Source organism: Vidua macroura, chromosome 5 (genome assembly GCF_024509145.1).
Source record: "Vidua macroura isolate BioBank_ID:100142 chromosome 5, ASM2450914v1, whole genome shotgun sequence".
Classification (NCBI taxonomy): Eukaryota; Metazoa; Chordata; class Aves; order Passeriformes; family Viduidae; genus Vidua; species Vidua macroura.
In genome coordinates, this window is record NC_071575.1 from 73,602,068 (window position 1) to 73,615,202 (window position 13,135).

The 13,135-nt window shown below is 41.5% G+C and overlaps 1 protein-coding gene across 1 annotated transcript in view; it reads right to left on the reverse strand.

Moving 5' to 3' along the window:
• The window catches only part of GOLGB1 (golgin B1), a 39,707-nt gene that overhangs the window by 9,950 nt on the left and 16,622 nt on the right, over window positions 1-13,135 (reverse strand). The window contains exons 12-16 of the mRNA XM_053977054.1: window positions 11,403-11,476; window positions 9,708-9,795; window positions 8,866-8,933; window positions 3,029-7,962; window positions 291-2,241 (exon numbers count right to left, since the gene is read on the reverse strand). Of these exons, the coding sequence (XP_053833029.1) occupies window positions 291-2,241; window positions 3,029-7,962; window positions 8,866-8,933; window positions 9,708-9,795; window positions 11,403-11,476 (7,115 nt within the window). The remainder of the gene's footprint in view (window positions 1-290; window positions 2,242-3,028; window positions 7,963-8,865; window positions 8,934-9,707; window positions 9,796-11,402; window positions 11,477-13,135) is intronic.

Consider the following 13,135-nt stretch of genomic DNA (forward strand, 5'->3'; position numbering starts at 1 on the left):
AGCTGTGGAATATTTACCAATTCAAAATCCAACAGGACATTGTACAGAGCAACCTATTCCAGCAAGCCTTGTTTGTGCAGGGGGATTGGACTAGAAGATCTCCAGAAGACCCTTTGAATCTCAACTATTCCCTTTGAATCAACACTATCTTCAAGCGATTCCATGAAGATGCAGCCTGATCTATGCATCACACTGCAATTACCAGACCTAAGTGCTGAATTTTAAGAGTTGAAGATCCAAACCTCCTGTGGTGCTTAAAGTAAGAGCAGGAAGAGAGAACATGGACTTACTACTCTGTCTCTGTCACTCTGCAAGGAGGCCAGCGCCTTCTTCAGACTCTGCACTTCTGAAGCAGTGGTGGAAAAGCTCCCTTCTTCTTGTTGCTTCACTTCTTCGATCTTGCGTGTTTTGTCCAATTCATTCAGCAGACGGTCTCGGTCATTCTGCAGGCTTGCCATAGCCTTGGAGAAAGATTTGACTTGGTTGGAAGAGCCTTCCAATTCCAAAGACAAGTGGAGAAGCTCATCATCTTTAGCTCTGAGCTGCTGATTAAGTTTCTCAATCTGGGCCAAGAGGCCTCTTTCATCAATAGCCTTCTGCAGTTCTGTCAGCTCAGACCTCACCGTATCTCGGTCCCTGACAGTGGAATGTTGCTCCTCTTGTAGCTGAGCCATCTGTTTCTGAAGATTCTGCACTAGACTCTTTTGTTCCTCCAAGTCTACAGAATATTTCTGTTTCAAAATATGAAGCTCTTCATTGGCCTGGTCTCGGCTATCCTGAAGAGAGCTCATGGACCTCCCAAAAGACTGAATTTGAGCTCTGAGATCTTTGTTTTCATCTGTGACTTCAAGCAATTTCTGTTCCATTTCCATCAAGTCCCGTGCCAACTCTGCTACTCTCTCTTCAGCTGTCTCGGTTTCGTTCCTCATTATCCCTGCATCATGATGCAGGTGCTTCAATTCCTTCCGAAGCCTGTCCTCAGCCTCTCCCACTCTCTTGGCTGCATCCCTCTGAACACCTTCTAGCTCCCCCTCAAGTTCTTTTATTCTTTTCTGGGAGAGGGAAAGCTCATGACTCAGTTGTTGTACCTCTTTCTCTCGAGCCTTCAGTTCTGCTTGACACTCCACAATGGGACTCCCCTCATGTAATGCTGCCATCTCACTCTGCACCTGCGACAGAGAGGACATAAGAGTTTCAATCTCTTGAGACATACCGACTTTATCCTCTCTTAAGGCTTCCATGCACTTCCTGAGATCATCCTGAGTATGCTCAGACTCTTTCAGCTGTTTTTCTATGATTGCCTTCTCATTTTCCAGAGTTTGGATCCGCTGAAGCTGTATTTTGAGAAGTTGCTTCTGTTGGGAGTCCTTTATTGAAATCACTTGGTTAAGGTCTTCTCTGTACCGCACCAACTCTGCATTCAGCTTGGCATTCTCAGAGTTGAGGTCATCCATCTGGCTATGGAAACTTCTCATTTCTTCCTTGAGCTTGTTGTTTTCAGCAGCAGCCTCTTGAATTAGCTGGTCTTTTTCCAAGATGATAACAAGATGGCGTTCCTCAAGCTGCTTGTAGTCTCTCAGAATGCGGTCCCGGTCGTCCTGCAGAGATGACATGGACCTGGTGAAGGAGTCCAGCTGTGCCTTCTGCTGCCTACTTTCTTCTCTGCTTATCTTCATCTTCTCAGTGAGATGATCGAGTTTGTCAAGAAATTTGTTCTTCTCATTTTCCAAGGCTTTTTTATCGTCTTCCTCCTTACTTAGCCTACACTCCAACTCTTTCATCTCTTCAGAATGGTGCTGCTGTAATTCAGATAGAGCAGCCATCACTGCTTCTTCTTTGGCAGACAGCAAACTCATGATCTTTTGATCTTTGGCACTGGTTTCTTCATGCAGCTTATTTGTTAGGTCCTTGGAAGCCTGCAGGTCAGCTTCAAGCTGCTCACACTTGAGTTTAAAATTCTGGATATTCATCTCTTGTTGTTTGACCACAGTCCCCAGCTCTTCCCTGGCCAGCTCACATTTGGTGAAGGAATTCTGTAAGTCAGCAAGCTGGTCTCTTAGGGTGCTGATTTCTGACTTCAGTTCCTGCTGTTCATTCTGAGACTTGCTGTACAGTTCCTGAGACCTCTCAAGCAGAGTCAAAAGCTCTTTTTTTTCCTCCTGCAACATTTCACATGTCTTTTGATGATGCTGAATCTCCTTCCTGCAGTCAGCCTCCCAGTCTTTCTTGTTGCATTCCAGCCTGAAAAGATTAAGTTGGTCAAAAATCCACAAAGTATCTCAGTATCTAAACCCACACTAACTCTGTTGTTATAGTAATTTAGAAAAGCCACAGAAATTGTTTTACTTAAAGAAAGCAAGCTGGAAATATCTCTCAATTTAAAATTCAATATATCTTTTAAAGTTCTGACTGTATTACCGCCTTAAAGGGGTTGTAGCAGGGGAATATATTCTTTTAAAGTTGTTCATATCAATACTGAAAAAAGTGTTCACTTAAACACTGAATGTTATCACCTCCCTGTCATTACATTACTCTTCTCGTCCATTGTAGCTAACAATAAAAACAACCCCATGCCATCCCACAATAAAATTGCTGGTTCTGATACCTTTGATGTCCATTTAATGCTTCATCATGCAAAGATACAGCATATATATGTAAAACTATTTTACTCACGTAAGAATGGTTTCGTTTTGAATTTTGGAAATACACAGATGTATACACATTTTGATAGGTTTCCATAGCTCCATCTTCCCCTTAGAATTTATTTTGGGACTAAATTGGAATTATGTATCCCAATGCTCTCTTGACTTCTCAGTGCAAAAACTCAGTGCAAAAGAAACTCTTTAATTAATCTGAAATTTTAAATACTCTGGAGAGTAATCAGATGGTGAGTGCTTGTCACAGAGAACAGATTTAACACAGGTATTCTACGGACGTGAAGAAGGCCTATTCTAGAGTGATCACCCCAAGTCCTTGTGCAGATAACAAATACAAGTAACCTTTTCCTCCCCTGACACAGCTTATTTACCTGGATACATGAGTCTGGAGTTCTTCCACACGCATGGTCATGTGTTTCAGCTGGTCCTGTAGCACAATACAAGCTTCCTCTTTCAAACGTATTTCTTCTTCCTTCTTTTGAATAGTTTCAGTGAATTTCTTCTCCCATGTTTTTGATTCATCTATCACTCTATCCCTATCATCCTGAAGGGAAGACATGCTCCTGGTGAAGGCTGCAAGCTGGGCTAGTGTTTTGTTTAGATTGCCTTCCAGTTGCTTGGCTTCTTGATCCTTTGTCTTCAAGGAGTCTTGCAGGTCACCAACTGTTGTTTCCATATGGTCTTTCTCCCTCTGCAATGTTGCCAGCTTTGCTTCCATATTTTTGATCTCCTTTGAGTGCTTGTCTTTTTCCTGTTCCAGTCTTCTTTCAAAGTCCTCATCCTTTTTCTTCATTTGAATTTTAATTTTCTCTTTGTGCGCTTGCAACTCTTCTTTCACTTTGATACTCTCAGCTAGAACCCTTGCTGCCTCACTCTGGGTGTCATCCAACACTACTCTGCAGTGAGCAAGCTCTGCCTGGGTTTTCTTGGTGTCTTCAACTGCTTTAGCTGAAATTTCTTTGGCTGCTTCTACCTCTTTCTGAGTCTCACTCTGCAGAAATTCCAGAGCTTTAACAGTTCTTTCTAAACTACTGTTCTTTTCCTGGCTTTTGATACAGTCCTTCTGCAGCTGCTTAATCTCCTGCTGTTTCTGTTTCAGCAGTTCTTGAAGCTCCTTTATATGCGTGCTGCTTTCTCCTCTCCAATTGTATTTTAGCATTTCTACAAATTCCTTTTGCTTTTCTGAACTTGCTTTGCTTTTCTCCTTTGCCATCTGACTTTTCTCCTCCTCCAGTTTGTGCATCATTCTCTGCAAGCTCTGAAGTTCATGTTTCAGTTGATCATTTTTGATTTGGAAGTCTGTTGCATCTTGCTGATAGTTTCCAATACTTCCATTAAGTTCTGCCAGCTGATTCATGAGCCTTTCTTCCAAGTCATCCTTTTCAGCCTCTAGAGCATCCTTCAGTGCTGTCATTCTGACCAGGTCGTCTCTGGCTTCTTGGACCATTTGCTCCATCTTTGCTACTGTGGCCTGCAGATCATTCACTTCATGGACTTTCTCTCCCATTTGGTGCTCTAAAGCCCTTTTCTCACCTGCTAAAGTCTCAACAGACCTGCGGATGTTGCCCAGCTGTTGCTCTGAAGCCCTTCTATTATCTTCCATCTCTGTGATTCGCTTGGTGAGCTCAGCTATTTGCTGTCTGTAGAGACCAGGATCCTCACAAGGTCTATCACTTTCAAATGCCTCTTGTTCCAGCTCTGCAGGAGGCTCTGATCGAAAAGTGACATCCACTTGATTTTCAGACTCTTCTGTTGGTGGTAGTGTGGCAACTGCCTCAGTTTCTTCCTCTGCTGTCTGCTGGGCAACACACCTGTCTACAAGTTCTCTGCTTTCCTTCAGCTTAGATTCTGTTACCTGCAAAAGGCACTTCAAGTCCATAATCTCTTGATTAAGAGACTCCTTTTCAGCCATTACTGTCTCAAGCTGAGTAGAAAGAGACTGGCACTCTCTCCTAGAGCACTCCAGATCTTCTTTCAGGCTAGTGTTTGTAAAGCTCTCTCCAGTCCTGTGTAGCTCTCCATCTGTAAAACGCATCTCTGCTCTAAGCTTCTCATTCTCCTCCTCTAGTTCCAGGATCTTTTGTTGCTTTGACTTCGCAAATTTCCTCATTTTCTCCTTCATTTCATCCATTTCCTGTCCAGCTTCCTGTAGCTGCTTATCTGTTTCCTGTTTTTTTGCTTCAGCCCCTTTTAGCTGAATGAAGATTTCCTGCTTTTCCTGCCTAACAGTTTCCAACACACGCTGAATTCGCTCAGCCTCGTTACTCACATTCTCATATGACTGCAGCAGAGTTTCATATTCTCCCTGAAGCTCCTTGTATTTCTCCTGCCACTCAGAACTCTCAGTGGCTTGAAAGCTTTTCAATGATTCCACCTCCTTCTCCAGCTTCTCCTTCTCTAGAACAACTCTGTCCAGAGTAAGTGTAAGGTTTTTACAGCAGCCATCAAGATTCTGATTTTCTCTAAGTAGTTTATCAATTTCTGCAGTAAGTTTTTCTCGCTCTCCAGTGAGGCACACTAACTTTTCTGTTAAGGTATCTGTTTCTTTAACATGGCAACATATTTGGCTTTCCATATTTGTCAGCTTGACAGAAAGATTGTCAATAGTAGTTTTAGCATTAGCTAGCTCTTCTTTTAGAGACTTACTCTCCTTTAGTGCCTCTTTTCTAGAAATAAGTGCTGCTTGCAACTTTCTCTGCATTTGATTCTTCTGCTTAGCTGCTTCTGCATTGTCTTCTTGCTTCTCCTGAATTTCAAGCATCTCTGTTTGTAGTCGCTTGCTTTGCTCCTCATGCACCTTAGCCTGAGCTTCCAACTGACTACACAGTCTTTGGACAGATTCCTCTTTTTCCAGCAATTGAGCGTGCATATTATTGAGAGTGTCGCTTTTCTCCATTAACTGCTGGTTAAGAAATTCCATTTCTTCATCCTTTTGATGCACAAGAATTTTCAAGTCTTCCAGACTGGCCACTCCAGAAATTTTTCCTTGATTCTCCTCCAATTCTGTCTGAAGACTTGCTCCCTTAGCTTCAGCTTGGTCAGAGGTTCTCTTCAGCCCTTCTATCTCTATAAACAATTGTGCTATGTGCTGTTGCAAATCAAAGATTAATTCTGATTTGTGAGCAAGCTCCCTTTGCATATGGCTGACATTACATTCCAATTTCTCTTTCTCCATGTGCAATTTGTCAAGGTTTTTTTTCCACTCTTCCTCAGAAATATCTGCAACTTGTACAAGCTTGTTATTTGTTGTATCTTCTGCTTCCACGGATGAAGAATCCAACCTACCTTGACTCCCAAAAACACTCTCTGCTGATCCTTTCTGCTCTTGGAGCTGTCTGAGCTGAGCCTGGATGCTGTCCTTCTCTTTGCTTTGCTGATCAAATTGTTCTTGCAGGATGTTGTAATCATCTTTTTGCTGTTTCAGTTGTTCTCTGTGATGCCTGTCTTTTTCTTGAGCCTTTTTTATAGTGTCTTTGCGAGATACGAGAGCTTCTTGAAGTTTTTTTTGAAGTTGTTCTTTTTCTTGTTCAAGAACTGAAATCCTTTCTTTAAGAGCAAACTTTTGTTTTTCTTCCAGATTTGTACCTGCTGAACTGTGTTTCTCATTTTCTTCATCAACTTCTGGGCTTTCATTGGTTTCAGTTACTTTGTCAGGAATTGTCTGATGCTCCATGATTTCATCTTTAACTGAAGCAGTGTTTGCCTTATTTTGCAAGCTTTGCCTCATTTCCTCAATCACTGCCTGCAGTCGTGCTTCAGTAGTTTCTTTTTCCTTCCGTATGCTCTGCAACTCAGATTCCTTTTCAGAAAGCAGCTGAATCATATAGTCCTCACGGGAGTGGTTTTCAAGACCCATTTCTTTGCTCATCATGCTTCTCACATCTTCTTCCCCTGCAGCTGCCTGAGCCACTGAGGTTTCCAATTTTTGTTCTCTACTCAGTTGTTCTAATTCATTCTCCAATCTGGTTACCTTCTTCAGAAGCTCCTTCCTGTTCGCAAGTACTGCTTGCAGCTTCCGCTTTACTTGCTCGTTTTCTTTTCTCAGAAGTTCAACTTGATTTACTAATTCCTCATTTTCTTTACTCACTGCTTCTGCCTCATTCTGCTGTTTGGATACCCCACACTTCACACAGGTATCTTTTGCTCCTACGTTCTGTTCTTTTTCTTCCTGGGCTTTTAATAACAGACTTGTCTGCTCCTTAAGATTCTTCAGCTCATTTCCTAGAGAAAACTTCTCTTCATTCAGCAGGACCATTTTCTCAGACATGCTGACACTGATCTCTGCCATCTGTCGGTCCTTTTCCAGCAAGGCTTGTTGCAGGCTCTCTATAGATTTGGTGTGCTCAGCAACAAGCTGTTCCAGGCTTGCTGCCTCGTGTCCCTTTAAGGTTAACTTGTGGGAAAGCTCTTCCATCTCTGCTGTATTCTTCCTCAAAAGTTGTCCTAGATCAAGTACTTCACATTCCTTTGTCTCAACCTGGCTTCTCAGATCCTTTAGTTGCATGTCCTGGTCAGAAAGCTGAAGTTGTGCTTCATCCAAGTCCTTTTGCAAAGCTTCAATTTTTATATCCTTGGATTTAAATTCATTTTTAAGGCTCTGGATTTGCTCTCTTAGAAGACTGCTTTGACTGTCTGACAGTCTCTGCTTTTCTGAAAGAGCTAGCTCTTCTGCCAGTTGCTTCACTTGCTCCTTCAGTTCTGTTATGGTAGCAAGTTCTTTGGCCTGATCTTGTTCTTCAGTCAATACACAAGACGTACTGTCAGAATCCTCTCCTTTTTTCTTGTATTCCTCAGCCAACTGGTTTAGCCTATTTATTTCTACACATTTTTCTCCTAGTTCTTTCCTAAAGGATTCTTCTGATTTCTGCAGAATTATTTGCAGTTCTGTAATTTGGTTTTGTAGCTTGATCAGCTCTTGAGATTGAGAGGTGCCAGGGCTTCCCTGAGGCTCTTCTTGGAAGCTGATTCCATTTTCCTGAAGAAAGCCAATTTGCTGCATTTCTGTTTCTCTCAGTAATGAGACACTCTGTGTATCTGAAGCCTTCTGCTCCTCCCTCTCCAGACACTGTATCTGTGAATTCTCTTCCAGCTGGTTACCTTCTGTTTGGCTGCCTGTAGAAGTTTGGCCACTGGGGCCCTTGAGCTGGCTTTTCAGAAAAGTTATTTCTTCTTGGGCTTCTTTCAGTTCCAGCAGCAAAACAGACAACTCTTTCTGTTTCTCTGCAGCAATGTAGTCTAGAATTCCAGGTGGACAACTTTCCTCAGTAAACTGCTTGCTTCTATTGGTAAAGCCATCTGTTCTTGCCTAAAAGAAAACAGTAGGCATCATTTTTCCTTTGAGTCTTGTGAAAGGGCCATTTCTGGAAGTATCTGCTTTCCACATTTTGTAGCTTTTGTAGCTGTCTCAAGCTGGCTTCTGCAATACATAGAAGCCTTGCTAATAACAGGGGGACTCTGTCTTGGCAGTGGGGGGTGGACTAGGTGACCTCCAGAGGTCCTTTCCAACCCAAACTATTCTGTGATTCTGTGACTTCCCAGGTCACTTCTGCTAATTTCAGTTTCTGAAGTTGCAGCATGAAAGATTCTGGCTTCAGGATCAGATCGTAACAACTTCCTAATCCCTTTTTTCCCCTTCTCTCTTGATTGCAAGATAGTATGACTCTGAACTGTTTAAGTTCTCCTGTGATTCTAACAAGCCCTCTAGTGTACTTAGCCAGTCACAATTTCATGGCATCCTATTCACAGTCTCTGAATAAGGAGGTTTTGTCCCCTATTCGATCTGTCCATTAACATGGCAAAGAAGCAGGATAGAAACCCATATTCCAATCTGTGTCCATGCCCAAAGTGAAAGCACTAGACAAAGCACCTGGAGCAAGGTGCTTGGCTTTTTCCAAATAACAATCTTTAGGTTTCTTCCCAACCCCCAAACAGATTACAAAAGAAAAGCACTCACAAATCCTCCCCAGACAGCTTGGACCAACAGTCCACCAATAAGTCAACATGCTGCACTGTAAAGACTTGGAGGTCCGAAACAGTTTATGGGGAACCATTAAAAGAGAGCTGCTCTTAAAAAAGTCTGCTGTCATAATGAAGCAACCACTTTAAGTCCCAGGAGGTTAAAAAGAGCCAACTCTTCGAGGCTCCTAAACTAAATTAAAGTTTTTGTATCTGCAAATGCATACAATACTGAGACCAAAAGGGTTTGTACCTCAGAGAGCATGGAAGTGTCACCAAAAGGCTTTTGCATTTCAGAATTCACCAGGTCTCCTGACACACCTAGTGAGAAAAGGAACACTTGTCACCATCAGTGTAACAACTTGCAGGTAAAGTCAGTAGGTAAGTGAAGGGACAAATAATGGGAGCAGAGCTTCTATAGAAGGTGAGAAAAGAAAAAAGAAAAAAAAAAAGACAGAAAAAAAAAAAAAGACAGCAAACCAAGCACAGAAGAAAACAACCCAGCGTTGGAGTCTATGCAGTGCACAGACTTCCTGTTTTGGTTTAACCTCAGCCAGTAATTCAGATGCTGCAGCTGCAGCATGGCTCTGTGCAACCCCCTGTGTTTGCTGCATCACCTGCAGGCAGCACTTCTGACCCCCGCAGAAGGATGAAGAGCAAAGAGACAAGAGAACCAGGTAACAGACTGGTTTGACTGGTTTTTTTTTTTTTTTTTTCTCCATGTGGGATGCAGCATGGAATTCCAGACACAAAAAGACATTTACTAGCTTGCAGAGGAACACACAGCTCTTCATTTCATCTTAATTCTCTTCTGTGCCTTACACATCAGTCTTTGCATCTACAAACACACTCCTTCAAACACTTCTCTCTTTCTAACCTTAGCAACCACTTTTCTTCTTCTCTTCTTTTATATCCTACCCATCCCACACTAGAGTGTTCTCTTCTACCTCATGTAAATCCTTTCTGCCTTCTGTAGATTATCATCTTTAGATTCTGACCTCAGAGCTCCTCTTTCTAAATCATCTCCAGATTTGTCCCTGAAACTCCTCAAAGTTTCACAATTTTCTTGTCACATGCCTTATTCTGTGTCCTCACCTGTAGAAGAAGAGCAGTCTACATAAGAAGCTGGAGCTTCCACAGTCCACAAGTCTTGCAATTTTGCCTCAGCACCAATATTCTTATCCTGTGGGATGAAGAAAAGACACTGAGCTTTGAGCCAGGATCCTGGTACAAGAAGACAGCTCTCTTAGCTGTCTACTGCTCTGCCAGCTCCAAGTAAAACCTATCCAACTTTGGACACAACTCTGAAGCCTAATGAAAACAAGCAAACAAATAAATAATGAAAAAGAGATTGATTTTGATGTTAAGCAATAGATAAGACATATCTCTGCAGATTAACAGATCAATGGATGCAATGATCTAAATAATTTCCTTTCTACATGATTTCTCTTCCATCTTCACTACCTCAAAGGGACTAATTACAGTATCATAACCTCTCACTGACCACCCAAGCAGAGAAGGTGAGAAGTCACGTGTCTGTCAGCCTATGCCTTACTGCTCCAGCAGACAAAAAACCTGGAGCTTTCCCAATAAAGTTATGCTACCACACAAACCAATAACCCCACAAGAACCTTTTAACTATTAGATGCCTTAACCTAGGTTTGGGAAATTATATTACTTGGCCTAAAGCCATGGGTCAGGTGCACAAATGGTAGGAATAGCTGTCCAAGTGTAAAAACTTAGATGTAAGCTATTTAGCTGGACTCTTTTTATAATGAAGACATTGAAATGGACCACTCCAGGGTTGTTTTCATTGACCCATTTTCAACATTCACCTTGTGGCGGGTGAGTCATATGCTAAAGAACCTGTTTTTTCACTGTCTATAAAGGGGCAGTAGAAAATAGTTAAAATGCTTACATGTGCCCTTGAAAAGCCTACGTGTGTTGGTGTGTGTGCACTCCCACTGATCTACCAGCTCACAGCGTGCAGGCAGTTGGAAAGTGGATGAATTACTCAAAATGCTTCTCCGGTTCCAAATATCAACTTTTACCTTAATACTTCACAGTAATATACAAACCTTCTGATAGAGAGGAATGTATTAGACAAAACACAGCATTAACCTTTCCCCTGTGGGCAGGATGGGTCAGCAGAGCAGGCTGCAGAGAGCCAGACCTTGCTCTGTGCTAACAATCCATTCCACAGCAAATCCTCAGTACAGATACGCAGAGGCTGTCATCTCCCCATGCTGAACACAGGGCCAAGCAACAGGTTCCTAATCCTGCATTCTTCACAACAACAGCCTGGCTGCACTTGCACCTGCAGCTGGACACTGGAGCAGCACAAGGACAGTGCCCACCTGTCCCCACTCACGGAGCCCCACACTCAGCTCCCCCAGTCAGTCAGCCAGGTGCCCATGAGGGCAGTGGTCATGGTTTGAAAGGCATCTTATATAATGACAGCTGAGCCTTTGGAATTTTATTTCCAGAGACCCGTCTGAGATTAGCCCATAGCTCTGCTGAAAACCTAACTCACAACATGTAGAAAATAGCACAAATGTGGACTGGATGGATGAAGGACACAAGAAAAGCACACAGCTGGCAAAGGGAAACACAGTCTGTTACTAACACAGTGCAAGCTGTATTTGGAAGCTATTTCTGTCTTTCACCATTAATCCAGTTAATAATAACCTTCAAAGAGGATTGGTAAAAAAGACCATGACAGCTTAGCTGTTTTAAGGCCAGTCCTTGACCTATTTTAGTTTTAGCTTATTTCAGCTTCTTAATCATTACCTTTTCTGCATCTTTTGTGACCATCACAGCTTCCTGCTGAGACTCCTGGAGAACAACTTGCAAATGTGGTATTTCTGAAACATTCAAACACAAAAAATGTCTTTGAAATTTAAGACTTTGCTTTAGATAGCAAAGTCTTCCAGGAGCTTTTGAGAAAGGACCCATGGCTGTTAATAACACTTATGTAGTGAAGGTATGTACTGTCATGCGATAATGTGGGTTTGGTTTTTTTTAGAGGCCACCACACAACCAACATGCTCTTTTAAGCAGCTTTTAGAAAAGAACAATTGTTGTCATACAGACATACTGAAAGACAGGTAACAGAGATTCAAGTTTTAAGAAACATTTTTATAAAGGAGAGGAAAGAACTACTGTAGCAAAACGTTTCAAATTTCATTTGGAAAAAATAAAATTACAAATTGTTATAAATGTACAAGAAAAATACATTCTAATTCATCTCAGTTCTAATTAATGTATTAGGTGATGGCTCAGCTTTTTAGCATAGCAGCCAGTAAAGCAACAAACACTGTGTCTTCCCCAGAAATACTAACTTAGAAGCATTTTAAAAAACAGGCCCCATTTTTGTGAACACGTTTACTAGCAATGATGGTATGAAAAATAGGTTAATATATATGCAAAATAAAACTCAGGACCAAGTTAAACAGTTCTCTAAGGGGTATGAATATCTGTACTTTTCACTTCTGAGCATGCAGAGAGGACACACATACCATCAACATACAGTACAAGGTTTTCTTCTGTTCTCCTTCAAACACTCTTGTACATACAATTGATTATACAAAACTGCATTTGCTAAGTACTACGGAAGCTGAGGAAGCTCAAGTGAACGTTTTGTGAATTCTAACAACTGGAAGGAAGTCTGTGTTTTCTGTGATAATGGCTTTCCTTTATTGACCCATATTCTACTGTAGTCTTTCTACCAAGTGAACTATGGACAGCCTCATACAACGTTATGCAAAAGCTGCCTCAAGAGAAGTTCAAAGAATCCATACAGATGTAAATAGAGTTACAGATATTCTGGTCTAATGCACTGCTAAACCCACGGAAATTGAGACTGTACAAGGATTTAAAGAATCTTTATATTTCAAACAACAACAGCTTGAAATTTGAAGGCATTTGTTGAGGTCTACTTGAAAAGCACCAAAAATTGCAAAATATAAGGTAACTATAAATCCTTATTTCATTCTATCCAAGTTGGGAATGGATTATGGTGGCAGTTTTAGGCATCCCACTTTAATTAAGACTGACAAATTCACGACACAAAAAGGAGTAACAAAGTACTTAGAACCTATAAAGCAGACTTAAAGGATTTTTAATGTTTCATTTAATATTTTGGTCGTTTTTAAAAAGAAATTACATTTCCCAGTGTTTAAGATCAAAAAAAAACAGTAATCAAGGGTTCAACACACCCACTGGAAACAGAATAACAACAACAACATAAGCTTGTTTTGAAGTAAATATGCAGTTAAACATGCATTGGGAAAGATGCTTTAAGTAACATGACAGTGAAGCTCTGAGTCACCACATTTTTCAGGTGGAATTCCTTTCACTAGAGGGAGGGAGGAGCTGCTTTTTAAGAAAGCTGACTGAAGTTTTCCAGGTGCATTTTGGGTGTACTCAACTGTAGCTTGGGGCACGATACCAGATTGAAAGCTGGATTTCTGTGAGGCCTTTGCTACTAAATTGCTGCTATGGGTTTGACAGGTGGGCTGTTA